We start from the raw sequence: 26,231 nt of genomic DNA on the forward strand, positions 1-26,231 counted from the left end.
AACAAGACAACCAAAGTTTTTTTTTTTCCAAAGTCTAGGGTCTCCCGCCCCTAAGTCCTAGACCATCACCTAATCACCCTTACCCGTCTTGTTGCTTAACAACAACAACACAGCAGCAGCAGTGGGGCTTTTTTTTAGCCACAAGGGCCTAAGACATTGCGGACAGTACAGGAGATGAAATACACTATATGAAAGAGTTTACATCAAGCATACAGAAGTCAACAAAAATAAGACAGCAAAAAAAAAACATTTTTCATCAAAATTTCAACAAGAAAAAGTAAGACCCAAGGTAATTTTGGGGTGGTGTAGGGACCCCATAACAAAGGATCAGATTACTCTGCTACATCCAGCCTAAATGTTCTTCTAATTTTATGTTAACCTTTAGCACACTGTAGGTAGATCATGTCACCATATGGGTTTTCTCCCTTGTAGTAACAGGGCAACGGCAGGGGAACCAATTCTAGAGAAAATGCAGTATGCTAAAGGTTAAAACTGGTCAGATCTGGCATTTCACACCTACCCTACCATGTCATTCTAAAAATAAACAATCACATAAGTGTAATATCAAAGTTATGAGAAAATGCATCGTTAACTCAAAACAATGCGAATAAATAAACATCACATTTGATAGAAGCTAAAGGGATAAATACATCCAACATCATTAATTTTGCCTTTCAATAAATACACAGGCAGGCAGCACCTCCCTTTCCACCCTCACCTTCCTCCTCATGTGGTACTACATGTTGTACTGTTCCCTGTATAGCACAGCCATGCCAAGGACTTTTGGAAGTTGTTCATGGTCTGGCCAAAAATCCCCCTCGAGAAACTGCTCGGTCTGTTCTCAGAGATGCCCATAGTTACCCTCAGCTTATCACCACTCAGACCCTCAAAGAAATTAATCAGACCCTCTAAGACCCTTTAAGAAATTAATCAGAGAGAAAGATGCCTATTTTCAAGCTTTTCTGATTAGTCCCCCATGTAACCATTTTCATCAGAACCACCAGACTGAGAACAACTAACTTCCCTTTCCTGCCAAAGAAGATGGTGTGTTCGATTTTTACCACAGACCCCAGAAGACCCAGATACATCTCATTCGTGATGACAACTTCCTTTTTCTTTTTTCTTTTTTTTTTTTTTTTGACACAAGCCCACAAGTCACTAATGCAAGGCTACTAGATAATGGTTTCAAATTTTGACACAAGGCCAGCAATTTCGGGGGGGGGGGGTAAGTTGATTACATCAATATCAGTTATCAACTGAAACTTATCGACCCTGAAAAGATAAAATGTAAAATGGGCCTCACCAGGAATTGAACTCAGAACGTAAAGATGAATGAAATGCCACTAAGCATTTTGCCTGGCATGCTGATGATTCTGCCAGCTCACTGCCTTAAGAACTTTAAATTATCCTTACTACTATATACACAAGGGCTGGAATCTAGGAGAAAGGGTCAGTTGATTACATTGATCCTAGTAATCAGCAGGTACTTATTTTATCAACCCCAAGAGGATGAAAGGCACAGTTGACCTTGGTGGAATTTGAACTCAGAACATAGAGATGGATGAAAAACTGCTAAGCGTTTTGCCTGGCATGCTAACAATTCTGCCAGCTCACTAAATAATGGCATGCAACATGGTTTTGTCCCCTGTATGCATCTCAGACAGGTTCAGTTGTTGGTGCTTAAAAACCTGTAAAACTTGTCTCAAACAAGCACTGTCCTTCATTAGCACTGCCATGCTAAGGACTTTTAGAAGTTGCCTATGGTCTGGTCAAACCCCACCCACTCAAGGGCCTGCTCAGACTTTTCTCAAAGATGCCCATAGTTACCCCCAGCTTATCACCACTCAGACCCTCTATAGCAGTGGTTCTCAAACTTTTCAAAAGAATTTTACATGCTGGTCCCCTTAGACATTTTGTGATGATCTGTGGTCCCCTATAAAATGCTGGATAATTGACATGGAAGAAATGACGTATCACCGTAATTTCCGGACTATGAACCAGTGTGAGAATGAGTATCTGGCAAAGGGCAAGGTCATGTGGGAACATGGATCGGTGAAGATAATGATGGTGAGAGACATGCAAACATGTGGATTGCAATAGTGGAGTGATGAATCATGTGAGCATAGAACACCTATTTCTTTATTACCCACAAGGGGCTAAACACAGAGGGGACAAACAAGGACAGACATAGGTATTAAGTCGATTAGATTGACCCCAGTGCGTAACTGGTACTTAATTTATCAACCCCGAAAAGGATGAAAGGCAAAGTCGACCTCGGCAGAATTTTAACTCAGAACATTAAGACAGACGAAATACCGCTAAGCATTCCGCCCGGCGTGCTAACGTTTCTGCCAGCTCGCTGCCTATGTGAGCATAGAATACCGATGGCACATGCTCGATCCACCGTTATACCTACATATTTTCCATTGGCCAATCACACCTGTTGTACAACAGGTGTGATTAGCAAATGAGTGTGCAGGTGAGGTATGGGGTTTTGAGGTCAACGACAATAAAGGATGATAGCATGTGAAAAATGACAAGTCTTGAAATTTCTAAACTTAAGTGTCATATGGCATAGTGGTTAACAGCGCGTTTGTTGGGGGGGGGGTCTTATGTCACTCAAATGCTCCGATGACCCCCAGAATACAAGAGGACTAATAGTTCAACCAATGACTTTTCAGATGATGTAAAACTTGGCACGATTATATACTAAGAAGATATTTTAACTATTTTTTTGTTTTTTTATGTGTGCATGGTAGTCTCATTTTTATAAAATGTGCTCAGCAATCCATGCTTTGTAAGTGCAAATTCCAGGGCTTTATGGGTTAATGTCCACTTTCCATTCTGACACAGGCTGGACTTAGAAGAGAAAGGAAATACTAACTCGAATAGACCAGAACAGAAAGACCATCAGAGAAGGGAGACTACTCGATATAACTTTAAAAGTTGAAGGTTAATAAAATTTGAAAATCGATCCACCCTTATTTTGTTTTAGAAATATTTGAAACATGAGACAATAAATGAAAAAATATATCTGCTAATCACCGGAGGTACCTGAATACAAATGATTAACCCTAGTTTTATTGTGAAACAGCTGACAGAATGATAGCCTAAATATTAGCTTGAATATATGTCAGGAAATATTGTAGCAATAAGGCGGCGATCTGGCAGAAGCGTTAGCACGCCGGGTGAAATGCTTAGCAGTATTTTGTCTGCCGTTACGTTCTGAGTTCAAATTCCGCCGAGGTTGACTTTGCCTTTCAGCCTTTCGGGGTCGATAAATTAAGTACCAGTTACGCACTGGGGTCGATATAATCGACTTAATCCATTTGTCTGTCCTTCTTTGTCCCCTCTGTGTTTAGCCCCTTGTGGGTAGTAAAGAAATAAGTATGTTATTTAAAATAACCTTGAATTAAAAAGGTTCGGTATTTTCTCAAAGTTCCCCTTCTATTCATAACTTCTCATCAGCAGGCACAAAGCCACTTGCCTCAGTACTACCACCACCACCACCACTAGTTGAGGAGGTCTTATCTTGCAATTTACTACTGCTGGTGCCATATAAAAAGCACTTGGTACATTCCTAAGTGGTTGGCATTAGGAAGGGCGTCCATGCAAAAGTAGACAGTAGAGACTTGTGCAGTCTTTTGACTTGCCAATTCCTTTCAAACTGCCTAACCCATGGCTGCCTGCATAGAAAATGAATGTTAAATCATTTCTAGGATAGTCAGATAGCCACGATTTTTTCAGGTGATGAACTATGTTCTTCATGAACTCTGGGAAAGAAAGAGTCAGCTTTATTACCTGAGAAAAGACATCTGAGTTTGCAGTTTGAAAAGCATTAGTTTAAACCTTATGTAGAACTTTAGGTATGAAAAGAGAAAGAGAAGGAAAGAGAGAGACAGACAGACAGAAAGAGATTAAGTATTGAAGTTTTATAGGCCTAGGAGTGGCTGTGTGGTAAGTAGCTTGCTTACCAACCACATGGTTCTGGGTTCAGTCCTACTGCGTGGCACCTTGGGCAAGTGTCTTCAACTACAGCCTCGGACCGACCAAAGCCTTGTGAGTGGATTTCATAGACGGAAACTGAAAGAAGCCCATCGTATATATGTATATGTATATATATATATATTTATGTATGTATGTATGTGTGTATATGTTTGTGTGTCTGTGTTTGTCCCCCCACCCAACATCGCTTGACAACCAATGCTGGTGTATTCACATCCCCGTAACTTAGCGGTTCGGCAAAGAGACCGATCGAATAAGTACTAGGCTTATAATGAATAAGTCCTGGGGTCGATTTGCTTGACTAAAGGCAGTGCTCCAGCATGGCCACAGTAAAATGTCTGAAACAAGTAAAAGAGTAGACGAGTAGCACTTGGGTACCTTTTTTGCAATGCTAAAGTAAGGCTGAGTTTTGAGAAAGGAGACACCCACAGAGAATGGTAACTGAACAAACTTAGCATGAAGTCGTTTAGCAATGTTAAACATCGGGAAATCCAAGAGGCGTTTCAATCTTTCTGAGTCAGGCTTCAGAGAATTATTTTCTATTTTATATCCATAGTAACAAATGGGTATTTGGGGAAGAAGATATTTGTCATTGCCTCAATGTAATCCTGTGTTTCTTAGCAACTGAAATAAAGTGGAACAAGTTTCCATAATGCTTCTCAATAATTCTGCAAATGACAATAGCATCGTCAAGACAGGCACCAATTCCTTTGATGCCACTGTTAGTAAATTATTCTATCCACCAATCTTTGAAAAATGCTTACATTTACACAAAAGATTAATCTTGGGAACCTGAATAAGCTTCCATCAGCTTGCAATGCTTTTATCATAATTGTGTAATGGAATCTGGTAATATCCTACTTTCAGATCCAGTTCATGGTAGAATTTAAAGTTAGATAAAGAACACAAGAACACTTTAAATTTAGGAAGTGGATATGCATCTAGAAAACAGCAACATTTGCAGGAGGTGCAATGGCCCAGTGGTTAGGGCAGCGGACGCGCGGTCGAAGGATTGCGGTTTCAATTCCCAGACCGGGCGTTGTGTGTGTTTATGTGTTTATTGAGCGAAAACACCTAAAGCTCCTCGAGGCTCTGGCAGGGGGTGGTGGCGACCCCTGTTGTACTCTTTCGCCCCAACTTTCTCTCACTCTTTCTTCCTGTTTCTTGTCCCTGACTTCCTACACAACCACTGAGCCTGGATGCGCATTCATCCATCCGTCGATGCTCTCGGTGTCGGGGGTTGACCTGCTTTCTTTTCTGCGGGTCTTACAAATAGCAAAGGATCACGTTTCGGACTTCTCCCATCTTGCGAGCTCTGGGACGAAGACCGTTCGCTCAACAGCAACAGCAGCAGCATTTGCAAATAGTCAATTACAAGATGTTAATTAGTTTCGGACCACTACAACTTGTCTCTCCTTGGAGAGACTGAGGGATCCATATTACTATCATCAAAGAGAAAAGGGGTGAGATTCAGTAGCGAAAGAGTTACCAATGTAGGTGAAAGATTCTTGCCAAATCATAGGAGTAGGAGTGGCTGTGTGCTAAGTAGCTTGCTTACCAACCACATGGTTCTGGGTTCCGTCCCACTGCGTGGCACCTTGGGCAAGTGTCTTCTACTATAGCCTCAAGCCAACCAAAGCCTTGTGAGTAGATTTGGTAGACGAAAACTGAAAGAAGCCTGTCGTATATATGTGTATATACATATATATATGTATGTATGTGTATATGTTTGTGTGTCTGTGTTTGTCCCCCCAACATCACTTGACAACCAATGCTGGTGTGCTTACGTCCTCGTAACTTAGCGGTTAGGCAAAAGAGACCGATAGAATAAGTGCTAGGCTTACAAAGAATAAGTCCTGGGGACGATTTGCTTGACTAAAGGCGGTGCTCCAGCATGGCCGTACCCAAATGACTGCAACATGTAAAAGAATAAAAGAATATACAACAGAGAACTTTGAATGCTGAAGGGTTAATGAAAAAGTGATTGAGGAGGATTATTGTTTCACTGTAATCAGTGCAACCTGCAATGTGACTGAAGATTGAAGATATGATAAAATTAGTTAGCAGAGTGTTATTGTCATTCAGTTGTGTCAAAGAATTCAACAGGAATACTTAGGAATGCAATATTCCTAAAAATGTTTGTGTTTAAATGTGAGATATAACAAGAAAAATTCAAATACATATATATTTATGTATTTGAATTTTTCTTGTTATACCTCACATTTAAACACAAACATTTTTATTCTGATGTTTAATTTTATATTTCGCATTCTGTATTTGACATATACTTGATTTTACAGTTTGTATGACATGCAGAGATGGGATTTACCAACTCTAAAAGACAAGGATACTAGATATACCATGAATTATACCAGAGCCATATGAACCCCTAATTTCTCTCTGACAAACTACAATAAACATGACAACAATAGCACCATCTCATGTTGCATACAGATTTCATTCACCTACACAACGAAAGTGAAACCATAGCTATGGCCGTAGCCAGTGTCAAGTAAATGGTACCCATGCCAGTGGCAAGCAAAAAACACCCATTATACTCCCAGATCAGTTGGTGTCTGAAATTGCATCCAGTCATAGAAACCATGTCAAATCAGAATGGAAACCGGTGCACTTACCAGTTCCAGTCGAGCCGTCTAACCCATGCCAGCATAGAAAGTGGACGTTAAATTGATGATGGTGATGATGATGATGAGGATGATGATGATGCATGGAGAACGTACGTGCATATTATTCCAGAACAAACTTCAAGCCACGTAATACCGGCCACTACATGTACAGTCACTTCATCAACACACCCAGACACATCAACTACCCTCCAAACAAACGTACACATCAAAAAGTAACAGCATCGATAACCTCATTAGTTCTAAACATTGTCGGAATGCACCAGCAATGATAAAATGAACATCAAACATTACACTCTAGTCAAGCCCACCCCTCCGTTTCTATAGTGGTCCCCACGAGAACATACACAAAACAAGGGTATCCTGGATGCAATACGTTTGAAAAGGGGCAATAGCTACGGCAGGGGTCCTTGTTGTTGTTGTTGTCAGCTCGATCAGTACTGAACTGAGGCTAATCAACAATAACATTATTAATACGATAATTAGCCAACATGTCAAACAGTCCCATGACAACTCATGAAAAACTAGTACTTGTAGGAGTGTACGGACTGGTTTCGCTTCAGTCAGAAGCATTTGCAACGATGGATCTGTGGATCAAACTCGTTCGACCAACAATTTGTGTCGTAGTTATGGTCGATCGAGGCTGACCTGGGATGCAACAACACTTAATGATTAGGTCTCGTCATTTTGGAGTCAATAAAGTAAGTCAAAATAACACAAAGGATTCGTATTAATCAGTTGAAACTCCTGTTATTACAGGACGAACCTGTTGCTAGAGAAAAGAAATTATTTCACACAATACTTAATGTCAAAGTATCTGGCTGATCGCAAGAGATGTTTTTTTCTAATCCAATCTCTCCATCTTTTTATTATTATTATTCATGTGAGGTTCCCATTGAGTGCATAGAGAAATCAGATCTTACCGTGACACCATCAGAGGTTTTAAAACAAATCTTGAAAGGGGTAGAGAGCTTCTGTGCGGTTGAAAGTCTTTCGTTTGGCGGTTGGACTATCGGTTTCGGTACCCAATGCGTATTAGGACCCGCCATTTTTGGTCACGTGATGTAAACTAAACCGTTACTAGTGTGATCTGTGAAATGCCTACATCCATGGTCGTGTGTGGTGCTTGTGCAAATAAACCGAATTCTAGCGTTGTACGTGTTTATAAGCTGTAGATCTGTGTTCGATACCATGTGTCACATGTATAAGTGAACTTAGATCTTTATATTTTATCTTTGTGTGAATTTTACGTTGAATGTTTGAAGTTATAAATGTACAAATATTGCACTTCCAGAAAAATTTTTATGTCCCTGTTAGATGATTGCATATATATGATATAAGTATATATACGTAAGTAAATGTGTGTGTATATTCGTTCGCAAGTGCGTATTCATCAGCTAAAGACTTTAAATGCTTGTTTCTGTTGCTTTTGTATATAACAACAACGGTGAATAGCAACAGATGCTACAAGCGATATGGGAGGTAACTCTAACGGGACTTTGGGATTTCAAAAACAAAAAAAATGTCATTCTGTGTCTCTATTAAGATAGCCTACCTAATGCATTATGATAAGCCTATGTTATCTCTTTATATTCTTCCCGGATCTATTTGATCTTCTTACGTTTTTTCTTTTTCGGGTGGCTGCAGTGGTGAACCTGGAGCGCTTGAGTTGGGGCGGTTCCCGTTCAAGTAACCTATTTCTTTACTACCCACAAGGGGCTAAACACAGAGGGGACAAACAAGGACAGACAAACGGATTAAGGCGATTATATCGATTCCAGTGCGTAACTGGTACTTAATTTATCAACCCCGAAAGAATGAAAGGCAAAGTCGACCTCGGGGGAATTTGAACTCAGAACGTAGCGGCAGACGAAATACCTATTTCTTTACTACCCACAATGGGCTACACACAGAGGGGACACACAAGGACAGACAAACGGATTAAGTCGATTATATCGACCCCAGTGCGTAACTGGTACTTAATTTATCGACCCCGAAAGATGAAAGGCAAAGTCGACCTCGGCGGAATTTGAACTCAGAACGTAACGGCAGAGGAAATACTGCTAAGCATTTCGCCCGGCGTGCTAACGTTTCTGCCAGCTAGCTCGCCTTCTAATGCATTATAATAAACCTATATTATCTCTTTATATTCATAGAAGCCACAAGCTAAACACTTGATGTGGCCAAACAAATTGTAGGGGTTTGCATTTAACTTTACTAAATGTAGGGTCATTTCTCGTAGAATTAGTATTTTGATAACCAGTTAAATGCTTAGTCGTAATAAATCTCTTATGGTTTTGAAATACTTTAATTGTTGAAGTTGTTTTTCAGACCAGGTTATGCAGTTTAATCTATACGTCAATAATGGGACGATCTAAATGTTATATATACATAAGCTGCAAATTTATTGGAGGCTTTATCATAATTATTTCAATTTGTTTTGAACAAGCAATCGATTAAAATATACATGTACTCAATAAAAAAAAATTATGAAAAGAAAACAAATGTTTATGCATCTTAAAAATATGACAGAAAAGTAAATTTTTGCATTAAAAAAAGTTAAGGGGAAAGAACTCTTTATTTTTGACGATTTCAGCAAAGAAGCCTTTATCATAGAGGCAAAAATCCATTTCCATCAGCGACCAGCGAGGGCCCTCGATGAATTTCGATCTTTTGAGGGCCTCTTCAATGGTATGTACACACACACACAGCCAACAGGTGGACTCGCACAGCTGCCGAGTGGTATCAAAGACCATTTGGACGACTTCTGCCGCGATGGGAAGGATATTTAGTTAAGCGATTTGGGTCAGGATGGAAAAGAACGACGCAATCAAAACAGAAGTGGAAGCGCATTGTGACCAGCGATGTATAACGACACCTGATGTCTAATTAATAGTGTGATGTGTGCGTGTGTGTGTGTGTGTTTCTTTGAGTTTGTGTCTGTTCCTACCACCCCTACCGCTTGACAGCTGGTGCTGGTTTGATTATGTCCCCGTAACTTAGCGGTTCGGCAAAAGATATTGATCGAATTAACACCAAACTTAAAAACAAAATCAGAACTGGTATCGATTTATCCGACTAAATTCTTCAAGACGGTTCCCCAGCATGTCTGCACTCTAATAACAGAATCAAATAAAAAAAAAATAAATCCAATTTGTTCGCTGGAAGTCCCTGTGTGACAGTGGTCATCATGCGAGACTCTTCTCTTCTATTGAATAGTTTTGTTTACTCAAAATATTTCTTGCGTCCAGACTTTCAGGTGAGATTATTTATTATTTAACGGGATTCAAATAACGGGATTCCAGCTTTTCTGTTATATATATATATGTGTGTGTGTGTGTGTGAACTTTATTTGTCTCTCAGATCAGTTGATGTGAAAGAAAATAGTAATCGTTATAAACGAAAGGAAACATTTCAAGCCAGAAACCCATCCCCAATGTTGTATATATTTCTTTACTACCCACAAGGGGCTAAACACAGAGGGGACAAATAAGGATAGACAAAGGGATTAAGTCGATTACATCGACCCCAGTACGAAACTGGTACTTTATTTATCGACCCCGAGAGGATGAAAGGCAAAGTCGACCTCGGCGGAATTTGAACTCAGAACGTAACGGCAGACGAAATACTGCCAAGCATTTCACCGCCCCAATGTTGTATTATGTTGATCACGAATTGTAATAAGCTTACTTTATTAGCATTACAGATTATTAGAAACCTCTTTGAATGATTCACGTTGAACAGGGAGGGAGTGAACAAGAGTTCTTGTTTGTTGTCATATCAAAAAAAAAGGGGGTGGGTAAAAAGCCCCTTCAGTCATGAACGACCATAAGATTGCCCCTAGAAAGTTACCCTCCGAGGCACAATTCCGGGCAAGGTTACCGATGTCATCCAAGGGAAAGACAAAGGTCGATACAGCTTGGCACCAGTGACATCACAACTCATTTCTACAGCTGAGTGAACTGGGGCAACGTTAAGTAAAGAGTCTTGCTCAAGAACACAACATGCAGCCCGGTCAAGTAAAGTGTCTTGCTCAAGAAGCTTGTTATAATAGTTTTAATATCAGTTTCTACGTACTTAGATAGATCTGGAGTATGTTATCACGACACTCCTTGATGGGGTTGCTAGTCTGAGTTACAAGTAGCACATCTAGTTTTAATCCCAGTTAACAGAAAATTGTTCTGATTCTTAGTTTATTAAAATCTTAGTTTATTAAAATCCCTTAATTTATTACTCACTTTTTGACAAGTTGTGGTGCACCTGAGCACTGTATACAATAATTTCATTATTATTAAAATCTGTTAGTTTTATCAATTTGTAATTTTATAACTGTGAAAGACATTTTACCTTTTTCTGATTGAAGCAAAATTGTCTGTGATGGTTCTCATGTTCAATTCTTTATACTTCCACAGTTTTTATTTCATTTTGTAGGCGATGTCATATTTATACCATGACTAAACCAGAACACACGCCTTTCCCATCGCCTGAAAGAGCTATATATGGATTTGCTCTCTATCTGGGATCTTTCATCTGTATTGGTGAGTCTACTTCCATTTTGCAAACAGGCTAATTGTCTGTTTCTTTACTAATTACAATCTGATTTCCAGTTTATTATTGTGTATATTGAGTATCAGACAAACTGTCTTGTGCTAGTTACATTCCATTGCATTCTGGGTTCAAATCTTGATGAGATCATCTTTGTCTTGTTTGTTGTCATATCATAAAAAAAGGGTAAAAAGCCCCTTCAGCCATGAATGACCATAAGATTGCCCCTAGAAAGTTACCCTCCGAGACATAGACACTTTCCTTCTCCTCCTATACAGTGGGGGATGTGTTCAGACACATAAACTGAAAGAGAGAGGGTGGAAGGAGGGAGGAAAAGAAAGGGTGAGAGAATGGGGGAGGGAGGTGAGGAAAGAGAAAGTGGTGAAGAGAGAGAGAGAGAGAGAACAAGACAAACTTTAAAACATCTGATGTCAAATAAGTCAGCATCGACTCATCAGTGCCAAAACATCTCTTACACCAAAACGTTGATGTGTCACAAGTTTGCTGTGATGAATGAAAGGCCGGTTCCCACTTTGTGTTGCACAGATATAAGCCCTGAATATATTTCCTCAAAGAAACCTTGTGTGGTCCCTTATACAATCTGTGTTTATATATTTCTCTATTTTCAGTCCTTTACATCGGCTGGGCCTTTATTCCCGACAGTTACCTCCATTCTGCAGGATTAACGTATTATCCCCAAAAGTAAGTACTGTTGATTGATTTTTATTTGTGTTCTTATAAGCAATGTCAGTTCCTGGTTAAAATGGCTCCCCTCACCTGAGACTCTGTTTCTACCTACAACCAGTCTTAGGCAAGTTATGTGTACATCACAACTTCCACTTTACATTGAAGATAGTAAAGCTTATCAAATGACACTGAATTTCTTACTCTTTCAACAAATACTTGTTTGCTGTGCTAATGTGTTTATCGCTTGAAGAATTGCACTGGTATGAAACTTGACACAAGAGACAAACTCTCAGTTTCATTTTCAATATATATATATACATATGCTGAGAACCCCTTCGGTCATGACTGACTGTGGCATTGCACCTAGAAAGTTACCCTCCCAGGCACAAGTCCGGGCAAGGTTGTTTATGGAAGACCAACAGTCGCCCATGCATACCAGCTTCCCCTCTCTTTGCCACCAGTGTTATCCAAGGGAAAGGCAGATACAGCTTGGCACCAGTGACATCGCAACTCATTTCTACAGCTGAGTGAACTGGAGCAACATGAAATAAAGTGTCTTGCTCAAGAACACAACATGCAGCCCGGTCCGGGATTCCAACTCACAACCGTAAGCTTGACGCTCTAACCACTGAGCCATGTGCCTTATATATAATATATATATATACATATATATATATATATACATATATACATATATATATACATATGCATATATAATAATAAATATTAGGGAATAAATCCAAATTTACAGGGAAAAAATCAGATTTAGGATTAAATCGATTTTATAGTAAAATATTATAAAATATTATAAAATATTATAAAATATTATTAGAGACAAAACCACTATTTCCTTGTTTGTTTTGCAAAATAGTGGTTTTGTCTCTAATAATATTTTACATATGCATATATATATATGTATATATATGTATATATATGTATGTATATATATGTATATATATGTATGTATATATATGTATATATATGTATTATATATATATATATATGTATGTATATATATATATATATATATATATATATATATATATATATATATTGTTATATTTCGGAATGGTCATATTGCCAGTTTAGCCAATAAATCTTGCACAACAAATATTTAAACGTTATATATATATATATATATGGCTGTGTGGTAAGAAGCTTGCTTCCCGACCACATAATTCTGGGTTCAGTCCCAATCATTTATGAACTCCCAGTCCTGAGCTATGGTTAATCATTTATGAAAATATCATTTTCGTCCATGATCAACTTTACGATTTTTTCTGATGAGATTGGAGGGTAATCAATCTTTTTCCTGCTCAACAGTTTTAGAAAAATAAATCTTAACGTATTACTGTTTCATGATGTATTTTTATTTTTCTTCTTTCAAGGTACTGGGCTGTTGCAATTCCTGCCTATATCATAATGATCGTTCTTCTTGGCTATTTAGCATATTTTGCCTTTGTTTTTATAAGCACAGAAAACTTAGACTCCCTCAATACCATCACCGGTAAGAAATACTTCATTAATACAAATAATTAATCAAGTCTTGTTTTGTCAAGTTTGTCTCCAGGGTGAAAGTTTCTGTAGTTTGTATGCTGTCATTAGTGTTGGACACTGATCAAAGCCCAGATCATCATCATCATTTAACATCTGCTTTCCATGCTGGCATGAGTTGGACGGTTTGACTGAGGACTGGCAGGCCAAGAGGCTGCACCAGTCTCCAATCTGATCTGGCAAAGTTTCTACAGCTGGATGCCCTTCAAAGTCAACCACTCCGAGAGTGTAGTGGGTGTTTTTTTACGACCACACTCAAAAGGTGCATGGGATCCAGTCCAGCCGCACTGGCAATGACCATGCTTAAACGATGATTTTCACGTGCCGGTAGGCGACACTGGTAACAATCATGCTCGAATGGTGCTTTTCATGTGTCACCAGCATGGGAGCCAATCTGTGGCCCTGGCAACGATCACGCTCGGATGTGCTTTCAACATTCCACTGGCATGAGTGCCAATACATATTGGCTTTTAACTCCGTTTATATATATATATATATATATATATATATATATACATACGTAAATATAAGAGAGTGACCACTATGTGGTCGACTCTAACACTAAAAATAGATCCGCTACGGTTTCAACCACGAAGAATTGTTTCCGATGAAAGTTATCACAACTATTAGCATAAACGAACAGGGCAAATAAAAAATAACAAAAATGCAGATTAATTCTGGACAATTGTTTCGCTATTAATAAATTATGTAATTTTACTCACATAACATATCTGTAGCTCCTCAGCAGAATTTGTCTAGAGTACAATTTACTCAACCGCATCTATTTTTAGTGCTAGAGTCGATCACATAGTGGTCACTCTCTTATATTTACGTATAAACTTTATTGTATTCCTGGTTTTTATGCACTAAGCCACTTGGTGTTAAATTGATGGTACTATTAAATTAGTATCCAATTTTCTCACCCTTATTAGTTGATTATATATATATATATTTATATTTATATACAGAATGTTTTATTACAGACAATGATATTAAAAGGAAGCCTGCTTTACTTTCCTTTTCTTGTTTTCTTTTGCAGACAAATACGCTTTGTGCAAAAATGAAGAAAATATTGTAGAGAATTCCATACCAAATATTTATGACTTAAGTGTTTCTGAAGTAACTAGAAAATATTATTTAAATGGAGAATCATTTAATTAATAAAACTAATTTAAAACAGAGACCAATGAGTTCATATTTAAATCTTCACAGGTAAACACCATTACCTCCGGTTATACAATGAACTAATGTTCTTTTCACCATCTAACAGCATTCATGGTGTTAACCCTTTTGTTACTGTATTTATTTTGAGATGCTCTGTGTTTCTTTCAATTTCTTTAAATATAACAAAGAATTTAGTAAATTAAATTTATCTATCATTCTGCTAGTGTTAGGAACGTAAATTGTGACTAAGGTTTGGTGGAAGATTTTAATTCAAAACTTAACGAAAACAAGACATTTGTTTCTCAGAGCTAGAGCCAGTTTCAGCCGGGTTGGTAATGAAAGGGTTATGTAAGGTGGCGAGCCGGGCGAAATGCTTAGCGGTATTTCGTCTGCCGTTACGTTCTGAGTTCAAATTCCGCCGAGGTCGACTTTGCCTTTCATCCTTTCGGGGTCGATTAAATAAGTACCAGTTACGCACTGGGGTCGATGTAATCGACTTAATCTGTTTGTCTGTCCTTGTTTGTCCCCTCTGTGTCTAGCCCCTTGTGGGCAATAAAGAAATAGGTAATGAAAGGGTTAATTTAGTAAACCACAAGAGCAGTACAGTTAGCAAGTAACTGAAGAATGTGAGATTAGGAACAGTTTGTTCTTTAGATTCTGTGTCTAAATGCTAATAAATAAATTGTTGTTCATTCACTCTAAGGTAAATATAAGAAGCTTAGTAAGTTACTGGGAAGACATCAGTTCATTTTGCTAGTACAACCCTATAAAAATTACTTGAGTTACCAAAAGATGTTACTGTAAAGTTGAGGTGTCAAACAAACTGAATTGAATTTTTGATATTTCATTTAGCAAGACATGACCATTGAATAGTCTTGTTTTCTATAAATCTGGAACCTTTAATTAAATCTGAACTTGTTGGAGATTATCTCTTTTACTTGTTTCAGTCATTTGACTGTGGCCATTCTGGAGCACCGCCTTTTAGTCGAACAAATTGACCCCAGGACTTATTCTTTGTCCACCACATCGCTTTCGCCAACCCTGAAGGGGAGCTGGGGCAATTGCTTCGTAGATGAATTCTCCTGGTTGACAATAGAGGGCATAAACAAAGGCATTAGAAGTTCAGCTTCTTAAATAAGTATCAAGAATAGATTAAAGTTCATTCTGTTGATTACAATTATTGTTAAACTGATGAAAGACAAAATCTGAAATCAGAAAGGTAAAACAATAAAAAACAAATTCATGCTTGAAGCCATCATGGCTGCATTAAATACAACAACAATATCATATTTTATTTGGGTTATTTACATCATCTTCTCTGGGAATGTTGAGAGGCCGTAAGTATTCTGGGTGATATTTTGATCTTTTGGTCAAATTGTCTTACATTTTGCTGGTTGGAGTACCATGCCAGTTGGTCAGGCCATTCTAGTGTCAGAAAATAATCAGTCATTCAAGAATAGCAAAAAAGAACAATGACTGTTGACAGTTTCTGGTTTCATCAGAGATTTTAGTTTTGTAGCTGAATGAAACACATGTCCTTACATTCCCATTCCTGCACGTTCTGATTGCTCAATACAAGCCTGAAGATTTGTTTCAAAAAGATTACACCTGAAATAAATACAAATACATAGATTGAGACAAATGTTCATACAAAGTAACCATCTTCATAACACTGTAACAAAATTTTAACTTTTGGTGGGGCTTTGGTCATTAAGTGTGAGCAATCAGAGGAAACGACTACTATTCCCTTTAAATTTTGCTTTTATGACCTAATATCAATATTTTGAAACTGATCTATTTTCCACTAGCAGTATTGCCTGGTGTTGCTCAGGTTTGTTTCAACCCTTTAGAATTGGAATTTTTGAAAAGTAAAAATTCTGCATTATGTAGCTTTTTATTCTCTTTAAGGGAACATTTTTTTGGTTGAAATACACCGAAAAATGGCGACACAGCAGTCAAAAAATCGTGAAAAAAAATAGGGATTTTCATAGAAAAAAAGTGCCTTTTTGATGTAAATAATTTTTGGTGTTAACATGGTCTGATTTGAATGTTTTCTTCTACGGAAGGAAGAGCAAGCCTTCTTCTATCATACTCTCAACTTGTGCCGCAGGGTCTCGGAGGAGATAGTGTTAGTTGAAGGCTACCAAATCTGCCACACATACAGACAACTTCAGCTTTATATATAGAGAGATTACATTTCAAACAGGCTCAGGACTGAATTGCTGAAGCAGAAATATCGTTACAGCAAATATTCTGCTCAGTACCACAGATTTGCTTGACTTTAACCACTTGAGCATGTCCCTTAGTGGCTGACAATATGTGCATCTCTGATCATGAGCAGGAATACTTGGGGAGCATCATAACCATGTGCTGAGAGGGATTCTTTGGGGTTTGAATAAATGGAACAAAAGCAAAGTTTGAAGGAAATAGTAGCCATTTTTCATAGTTTCTAGGGGTCAGCTAAAAACAACAGTCGCTACCCAAGGACAAAAATCGTGTTGCATAGGGTGATAAAAACTTGTTGCATCAGCACAGACCATCAGTTTATATGGGAGGATATATGAAACTATCAGAATATACAGTGGCAAGCTGGCAGAAACGTTAGCATGCCGGGCGAAATTCTTAGTGGTATTTCGTCTGCCGCTACATTCTGAGTTCAAATTCTGCCGAGATCGACTTTGCTTTCCATCCTTTCGGGGTCAATTAAATAAGTACCAGTTAGGCACTGGGGTCGATGTAATCGACTTAATCCGTTTGTATGTCCTGGTTTGTCCCCTCTGTGTCTAGCCCCTGTGGGCAGTAAAGAAATACGAAACTATCAGAATATTACTGATACAGTTCTGCCATCAATCCCAAAGAATTGAAAAGCAATGTCGTCAATTCTAACAGAATTTGATATTTAGATTTAAGGGGAGGCAAATAAGCATTGCAAACATTTCATTCGGTGATCAATTACACTTTTATTTTTTTTTTTTACATTTCTACTCAAAGGCTGTGGCCATGCTAGAGCACCAATTAATAATGGTTTCTTACATTGGTATATTCAATTGATAACTCTGTGCCACAGAGATACTCATCAAGCAGACATGGCAAAGACAATTTAATGATTCAAGAAATACTTGGAAACCAAGGTTTAGATCACAACCTTCACATTGAATATATTTTCAAACAACTAAAACATCTTAATTGTATACCTATCAACATCACCTTCATTTTCTATGTCTGGTTTTCTATGGCTGATTGAGTCAGATGGATCCTTTACTGTACGACAGGTCACCAAGTGTGGCTGTCTTTTGTCATTTTCCATACGAAGTTACTTACAGGTTGAGCCGGCTTCTTCTCTGGTCCTAACAGCATCACAAACCATGGTGGCCCACGCTCGACGGTCACTGGAGACAGCGAGCCATTCACGGTTCCATCTGCGCAGACCGACCACCAGCGGACTGCACAGATGGAACCGCGAATGGCTTCTTCTATGAATCCTACTACTACCATACGAAGTTCAACATCATAAGATCTACTTCCGTCCTTGTCTTCCAATTCCTTCCACTTGGATCTTTTGGCATTTCTCTATCCATCTCTTATTATCCACACATATTACTTGTGTGCAACAATAGTCATCTCTCTTACACACAGCATCTGATTCCTCTTATGCCCAGTTTTTCTTCCAGCATATTTGTATCACATCACACTTCATCTCTCTCCAGCCTTGGCACACACAGCCACTGTGTTCATATTCAATATCCAGATATCACTACCATACAACATTAAAATTCACACACAGGCAATTTATGATCTACCCTTCACTCAAAGAAAGAAATTCCTTGTTATCAGCAGATGTAAAACCTCCCTGAACTGTTTCCATCTTGTTCCTATCCTGGTTACTATGCTTTCAGAGCATTCTTCTTCTCCATGGCTGATTAGATTGCTCTCATTGCAAAAGCAATCAACGACGTCTAATGGAGCTTTCCAAGTATTGAAAAGAATTCTAGTGATGTTCTGTGCAGGAGGGCAGAAACTACAGGTAAGACCTGACTCAGACCAGAACCCATCCAACATATACCAGAATAAAAACATAGACACAATATGCTGCTGATTGGATAAGGAATCTGGAATTCGTTATTGGCAGAATCTAGTCAGAACCACAGATAACTTTTATAGAAAGTAGTTCTGTCGTTAACAGATGTATACCACAAACGAACTCACTGTAGTAAAGATTGTTTGCCAACATAACATGGCAGTCCTGGTTTAGGACTAATGTTGCTGTAATTTAGCCCCAGGAGACATTGTCTCCAGTTTGGCTATACAAAACAATCTGTGTCCTTACATTTTCGAACAAAGGAACCTAGCACCCCCACCCAGCTCAAAACAATATCTGTGTATCGCGATTTCTGAATTATTTCCTTTCATCACCTAGATTGATTCCCATGTTCGAAAATACAAGGACGGATCGTGTCGTATAGCCAGCTGGAGACGATGTCTCCTGGGGCTAAATTACAGCAACATTTGTCCTAAACCAGGACTGCCGTGTTATGTTGGCAAACAATCTTTACTATAAAGTACTGTTGATGAATATCTCATGTTGTGAGATTTAAAAATAGTAATTTTCTAAACGAACTCATGTTAACGAGAACTTTTCCCCACAGAAAGTTTTGGAAGTGTTGCAGGTAATGTGATACCACTTATTTCTATGCTCAGTAGAGTCAACTTCATCTTTCATCTTCCCAAGGTTAGAAAGATAAGACTTGGTAATAAAGAAGAGACCATCTTCATTGAATTTACTAAACAACCTAACACTGAGAAACACCTCCATTGTGTCAAGAAAAACGACATCTCCCTCACCTGATTGGCATGTCCAACGAGTAAAATGGATTCTTTAAGGCGTAGTCAGAGTAAACTTCATACATTTTCCTAAGAAGCTGTTCCACAGCAATTTGTCGCAGATCCGTGAGTGCCAGAAACTTGAGGCCTGAAATAATAAACAAAAATACATTCAATAATTATAACTAGAGTCCTCTTCTCAGTCACCAATCTCTTGTAGAGATGATGATGATAATAACAAAGGTGGATGCCTATCTATGGGCTCCATCTGTCTCTCATATCAGTGGCTCCCTGTTAGATCATGCTATTGTGGCATACATTGGATGAAGTAAGTTCAAATTCCGCCGATGTCGACTTTGACTTTCATCCTTTTGGGATTGATAAATTAAGTACCAGTTGCGTACTGGAGTTGATCTAATCAACTAGCCCCCTCCCCCAAAATTTCAGGCCTAGTGCTTAGAGTAGAAAAGATTCTATTGACTTCCTATAAACTATATTTCTTTAAACTCTTGTTTCGGTCTTTCTAATTTCCAATCATTTTCAGTTGTCTTAGCTATATACATTTTCCACCAAAACAAAACTGGAGCTTCTGGGATCAAATCCAATCTAGAGGAATGTGTGTGTGTGTATGTTTAGGGACAAGGCAATTTAAAAATTTTAAATGACCGGATCAACTGGAAACTAGTCTTTAAGAGAGGAATATGAAAAACTAAGACCAATAAGTCTTGAACATTTAAATTAATAGGAACTGTTGGCTCTTTGACAAAAATGCAGAAAGTAAAACTTGAACAAATCAATCAGTTTTTTGCCTTACCTGTCATACTTTGGAAACAATGTAATTTGAATGTGTCTGTCTCTATCAGGTCAATTCCAGAAGAACGTGGCTCAGGAGAAAGTTGGCAGCTGATGGTGTATAATCTACAGATAAATGATAAAATTGATTAAACAATGAAGCTATAAAACGGCTGTTCAACCTATTCACTGTAGAAATCTCAGGCAAACACAAGAGTTTCCCTGTGAAGAACCTCATTTTGTGATATAGGTCTTCTTGAGTAGGGGTGACTACAGATGCTGAATAATGAAAGATAATATACATCATCATTTAATGTCCAGCTTCCGAGCTGACATGGGTTGGGTGCTTCAACAGAATCTGAAAAGCTAGAGGACTGCACCAAACTTCACTGTCAACTTTATCATCATCATCATTTAACGTTCGTTTTTCATGCTGGCATGGGTTGGACGATTTGACTGAGATCTGGGAAGCCAGGAGGCTGCACCAGGCTCCAATCTGATCTGGCAATGTTTCTACAGCTGGATGCCCTTCCTAACGACAACCACTGTGAGAGTGTAGTGTGTGCTTTTTACATGCCACCAGCACAGGAGCCAATCAGGCGGGCCTGGTATATATCACGTTCAGAAAGTAATTATTACATGCCACCGGCATGGGAGCCAGTCAATGGGTACTGGCATTGGCCACATTTGGATGGTACTTTTTACATGCTACTGGCAATGTCAAGTGGCATGCCAAATGAAGACAGATAAATTAAGTACCAGTTGCATACTGGGGTCGATCTAATTGACTGACCTCCTCCCCCCAAATTATGGGCCTTGTGCCTAGCGTAGAAAATATTTCTACTTCAGAAACTCGTACTGTCTGAAATGTAATGGAAAATCACTGTTTTAAAACATTGATGTTCAGGTCAGAAAAGCAAAGGGTGAAGGGGATAGTAGTCATTTCCTTTGATTTCTAGATAGAAGAAGCAAAGAGGAAATAACACTTACTGACCAAATACAAAAAAAAGATAAAAATTTTCTTACACAGTGTTCTCCATCAGTGATGGGTAAATCTGTGATGCAGAGGAAAATTTCCATTTCCTCAACTTCAAACACAGAAAACTGCAGCAAACACTGGATTGTGAATCCCTCAATAACAACAAATGCAATAAAAACAACATGGAGATGAAGGAATTCAACTTACGAGTGAAACATGCTGGCAAGCATAATTCTTTCGTTTGTCGTTAATTTTGGCCGACCAAATTTTATGTTGATTGGGTAATTTTCTTCACAGGCCAAAAGTTCCAGAATGTCACGGCCATCCTTGAGATATCGACCTTCAGCCGTAATTCCATTAATACCAAGTACAGTATGTCCCACTGAACAGAGAGAAAAAAACTGAATTGTACAAAGAGCCATTTTATGGACAATAAAACAATAAGTCAAAAATATAAGGTAGACATTCTTCTTTTCTATGTCTGTGTGTCTTATCATCATCATTATTTCTCTTTATCACAAACTTTGTTGGAGCTCCTGGAGTCTTGCATTCATAGCAGGCTTGCTACCTGCATGCTACGGTACCATGCTATCCATTCTTTACAGTTATCTAATACTTTCCTGATTATTCTGGCCGTGCCAAGGAGGCAAACCTTTTGTAACAGTTCTACTGGGCACTCCATTCTAATTTCCTTGATATTACCCTTGATGCTTTCTGATACTGTTCCCAAGGACCCAACAATAACTGGCACTATCTTCACCTTCATTTTCGATAGCCAAGTTATTTTGTACTTAAGAGGGTTCTATCTATCTTTTTGCCTTCCTTCTTGACTATTCGTCTGTCAAAGGGGCATGCAACATCAACTATATAGCACATGTGGTGCACCTTGTCCACCACCACTAGGTCTGGTCTGTTATGCTCTAGCACCTGATCTGTTGGCATTGGGAAATCCCAGAAGATTTTGCTAGTCTCCAACTCTGCCACTCTCTGCACTTTGTGCTCATACCATGTCTTGCCACTCTCTAGCCCCAACTTTTTGTAGTTTCCAATGTAGTACTTTCACAACTTGATCATGTCACCACAACTTGTAGTGGTTTTGGGCAAGTCTAGGGCATCCATTCATGATATGGCCAATGGTTTCATCCACTCCATTGCAGATATGGTACAGCGGAGACACTTACTAATTCCTAAGGCTGATCTTTCAGTCTGTGGCCAAAGTTTGGTCTTGCGCTGCCAAAACAGAGCTCTCAGTCTCTTTTATGATTATTATTATTATGTGTGAAGATGCATGACCTAGTGGTTAGGGTGTTACCCTCACAACTGTGACATCATGGTTTCACTTCCTAGACCAGGTGGTGTGTTGTGTTCTTGAGCAAAACACTTTATCTCACATTACTTTGCGATTACTTTGATACCAGATGCATGATATGCTGTGTCTGGTCATTCAACAAAAAGCTGACCACTCATACATCATCTTTGACCGAAGAGTCCATCGTCATTATTATTATTATTGAAGGCAGGCAGTGAGCTGGCAGAAATGTGAGCACGCCAGGTGAAATGCTTAGCGGTATTTTATCTACCATTACATTCTGAGTTAAAAAAACTACTCTCGGATCATCATCATCATTTAGCGTCCCCTTTCCTTGCTAGCATGGGTTGGACGGTGAAACTGGGGCCTGGGAAGCCAGAAGGCTGCACCAGGCTCCAGTCTGATCTGGCAATGTTTCTACGGCTGGATGCCCTTCCTAACGCCAACCACTCCATGAGTGTAGTGGGTGCTTTTTATGTGCCACCGGCACAGGTGCCAGACGGGGCTGGCAAACGACAACGCTCGAATGGTGCTTTTTACGTGCCACCGGCATGGGGGCCAGGCGAGACTATCCTAAAAATAACAATGGAAATATTTCTTCGGAAAGAAGCGAAATTTAAAAGTAACTGTAGCTTTTATCCATAATATTATAAGATTGTTATATACATACATATATATATATAAATATATATATATACACACACAACATATATATATATATTCAAAGCTATTATGTTGCTATCCAAAGTCTCTGCTTTTTATCAGAAATAAAAACGGAAAGGTTTATACCTTATGTCCACTGAGTAGCGATGGAGTTGAAAACTCAGCTTATTCTATTATATATTTATATATATATATATATATATATATAAATGGTACTATTCAAGAAGAGTGGTCCCGGTGCGCGCACTCGCGCATCCGCGCTAGCTAGTCGTGCCTAGTCGATCCTTACTTTGTTTTTGTTTTATTTACTTTGTTTTAAAAAAATTATTTATTTTGTGTTTTATTTACTTTGCTAGGTAGTCGTTGTAGGATCGAATAGTCACGACTAGCTAGTGCGGATGTGCGAGTACGCGAGTGCGCGCACCGGGACCACTCTTCTTAAATAGTACCTATATCAATTATTCCTAAACAAGAATAATTCTTGGCAGTGACTTGGAAGTCACTGCCAGTTAAGTATATATAAAGAGAGAGAATTTTCCCTCCCGTTTGTAATTTCAGGTACGTTTTATATGCAATTGCAAAAAGTAAATATAAAAAAAAGACAGATAGAATGTGTGTAGGGTTTAATCTGAAATAAAATTTAAGTTTAAACGGGTGGAAATATGAATAAATATGAAAATTAGATGAAAAAAGAGAAAGGAGAGAGACCCACCTCCCAAGGTTTTTGGTTGGAGAGAGAGAGAGGAAGGGTCAATACAAACCTTTAACGCCGTCTCGTTCGCCAAAAGAAACGACTACTTTGTCATCGTGAACCTTCAGAACGATGTCCAAAGGATAACCAAACGTCTTCTCTATTTCGGGTCTGTTGGAATTCTGGTCGAATTGATAAATAAGGCCTCCAGCCTTGTTAATGATGTAAACACTCAAAACAGCCATTTTTCAGTGCAGACAACTCGTTGTGGCGAGGAGAATAAATTATTATCGACCAGTGTGATGGATGCGGGACTTCAGACGAACAACAACACTCCTTCCCCCCATCCGTTTGTCGTTTTAAGTTTCCGTCTATCAGCGTGACAGGAGGGAGAAATACATTGCGCTTTCATTATCATCATCATCATCATCGTCATTATCATCATCATCATTATTATTATTATTATTATTATTATTATTATTATTATTATTATTATTATTATCATTACTATTATTATTATTATTATTATTATTATTAGTTCTGAGTTCAAATTCCGCCGAGGTCGACTTTGCCTTTCATCCTTTCAGGGTCGATTAAATAAGTACCAGTTACGCACTGGGGTCGATGTAATCGACTTAATCCCTTCTCCCAAATTTGAGGCCTTGTTCTTCCAGTAGAAAGGGTTATTATTATTATTATTATTATTATTATTATTATTATTATTATTATTATTATTATCATCATTATATACTGGTTCTAACTTTCATCAGGTATAAAATGTATGAAAATACGTTTGACCGGTGATCTTTCATTTATTTTCATCAATTTTCAACTTTAGCCAATTAAGTATTGGTGACCCTAACACACTTCTGGAGAAAACCCGGGAATATCCTTTGTCAAGCTAACTGTCGGACAACAGCTGATGAGAGAGAGAGAGAGAGAGCAGGGGTGGTGGAGTGGAGGGGAATGAGGGTGTGTATGAAACTCTGGGAATTGTTAAACAACTAAACCTGAGATCGTAGATGCAGTGGTTTCTCGTGGTTCTCCGTCGGTTACGACGACGAGGGTTCCAGTTGATCCGATCAACGGAACAGCCAGCCTGCTCGTGAAATTAACGTGTGAGTGGCTGAGCACTCCACAGACATGTGTACCCTTAATGTAGTTCTCGGGGAGGAAGATTCAGCGTGACAAGGCTGGCCATTTTGAAATACAGGTACAACAGAAACAGGAAGAAAGAGTGTGAGAAAGCTGTGATGAAAGAATACAGCAGGGTTCGCCACCACCCCCTGCTGGTGCCTCGTGGAGCTTTAGGTGTTTTCGCTCAATAAACACACCCGATCAGGAAATCGAAACTGCGATCCCACGACCGCGTGTCCGCTGCCCTAACCACTGGGTCATTACGACTCCACAGTGATTTAATAATAAGAAAAGTTGCTGAAAAATATTTTACAAGGGAGAGAGTTCGGTGCAGAATAACAAATTGAGATTGCATAGTTTCTTCCCTTGTATTAATTACACTTTAGCTGAAGACCAGATTATCCGGCAGTATTTTTGGACATCCCAAGGGTATTTAAAGAGCTAGGATGGTCGAAGGTTTATGGAGAATCAATATCGTTTTGTCGCAAAACTGAATTTAGTTGGAAATATTTGACTCTTTAAATAGTCTAAAAAGTTCACATATGTAGTATTGCCTTGAGAGACAAACTTTCTGAAAGCTGTTGTCCCCTTATTATAAATTTGTCCCAGCTTCTCTCTTGAGAGTTGTAATCTTTATTATTCTTTTACTTGTTTCAGTCATTTGACTGTGGCCATGCTGGAGCACCGCCTTTAGTCGATCGAGCAAATCGACATATTCAGCTTCTTGGTGAAAACTCCTCAACGTTCAACAGAACAAAACAATACGAAGAAAATCCTTAAACAGAAAGAATAATGGTTTTATTTAATTGTGGTCTGCGCTGCATTGAGATAAGAGTTTCTCAATGTTGTGTATGCGAGATAGTATATAAGAATACCTTGAAATAAAAACGATACATTTTATAACGGAGGACGGTCGTAAGAACAACCTACATACACTCAACGATTCTCTTCCAAAGATCAAATGCAAAAAGGGAAGATTTTCCTTCCACTTTTCGTTTTATAATACGTAGAGCGCAAGTCTCTCACTTCCAAGTAATCCAGAAATTCATAGAATGTTCCAGAACATTCTACGGAAGGTCACTCCAGCTACATCCCTTTTTAAATTTTTTATTTAATTAACTGAGAAGGCGCTATAAGTCCCACAGCAGAGTACCAGCTTTGAAGTGATTTATTCTTTGAGAGAATTTTGCTATCCTACAACAAAACGTGTGTGTGTGTGTAGTGGCGGATGCGGGGGTG

The 26,231-nt window shown here is 38.6% G+C and overlaps 3 protein-coding genes across 4 annotated transcripts in view; 1 reads left to right on the forward strand and 2 right to left on the reverse strand.

Annotated features, from left to right (window-relative positions):
- The window catches only part of LOC115217814 (nephrocystin-4-like), a 179,050-nt gene extending 171,018 nt beyond the window's left edge, over window positions 1–8,032 (reverse strand). Inside the window, exon 1 of the mRNA XM_029787496.2 lies at window positions 7,574–8,032. Coding sequence (XP_029643356.1) covers window positions 7,574–7,699 — 126 coding nt within the window. The 5' untranslated portion in view covers window positions 7,700–8,032. The remainder of the gene's footprint in view (window positions 1–7,573) is intronic.
- Window positions 8,033–9,758: 1,726 nt separating this feature from the next.
- LOC115218104 (phosphatidylinositol N-acetylglucosaminyltransferase subunit P) lies at window positions 9,759–14,619 on the forward strand. Of its 2 annotated transcripts, none has more exons than XM_029787891.2 (5): window positions 9,759–9,909; window positions 11,082–11,188; window positions 11,825–11,897; window positions 13,271–13,389; window positions 14,476–14,619. In XM_029787891.2, exons 2-5 carry the CDS (start codon window positions 11,101–11,103, stop codon window positions 14,595–14,597), a joined length of 402 nt encoding a protein of 133 aa, XP_029643751.1. In that variant the 5' UTR covers window positions 9,759–9,909; window positions 11,082–11,100; the 3' UTR covers window positions 14,598–14,619. The 2 variants fall into 2 exon arrangements, with proteins under 2 accessions (XP_029643751.1, XP_029643752.1); XM_029787892.2 differs by having other exon boundaries at window positions 9,810–9,909; window positions 11,063–11,188.
- Window positions 14,620–15,843: 1,224 nt separating this feature from the next.
- Window positions 15,844–24,121, reverse strand: LOC115217994 (trafficking protein particle complex subunit 4). Its single transcript, XM_029787734.2, has 5 exons — window positions 23,926–24,121; window positions 21,400–21,574; window positions 20,236–20,339; window positions 19,443–19,569; window positions 15,844–16,208 (listed from the first exon to the last, which is right to left on the reverse strand). Exons 1-5 carry the CDS (start codon window positions 24,098–24,100, stop codon window positions 16,139–16,141), a joined length of 651 nt encoding a protein of 216 aa, XP_029643594.1. The 5' UTR covers window positions 24,101–24,121; the 3' UTR covers window positions 15,844–16,138.
- Between the last annotated feature and the right edge of the window lie 2,110 nt (window positions 24,122–26,231).

This window comes from Octopus sinensis, linkage group LG12 (genome assembly GCF_006345805.1).
Source record: "Octopus sinensis linkage group LG12, ASM634580v1, whole genome shotgun sequence".
Lineage (NCBI taxonomy): Eukaryota > Metazoa > Mollusca > Cephalopoda > Octopoda > Octopodidae > Octopus > Octopus sinensis.

Coding starts and splice junctions, on each gene's coding strand:
- LOC115218104 (XM_029787891.2), top strand. CDS start 11,101: ATGACTAAACCAGAACACACGCCTTTCCCATCGCCTGAAAGAGCTATA. Junction 11,189..11,824: donor GGGATCTTTCATCTGTATTG/GTGAGTCTACTT, acceptor CTCTATTTTCAG/TCCTTTACATCGGCTGGGCC. Junction 13,390..14,475: donor CTCCCTCAATACCATCACCG/GTAAGAAATACT, acceptor TTTCTTTTGCAG/ACAAATACGCTTTGTGCAAA.
- LOC115217994 (XM_029787734.2), bottom strand. CDS start 24,100: ATGGCTGTTTTGAGTGTTTACATCATTAACAAGGCTGGAGGCCTTATT. Junction 21,575..23,925: donor CGAACGAGACGGCGTTAAAG/GTTTGTATTGAC, acceptor CTCTCTGTTCAG/TGGGACATACTGTACTTGGT. Junction 19,570..20,235: donor TTGTTTCCAAAGTATGACAG/GTAAGGCAAAAA, acceptor TTATTATTTCAG/GCCTCAAGTTTCTGGCACTC.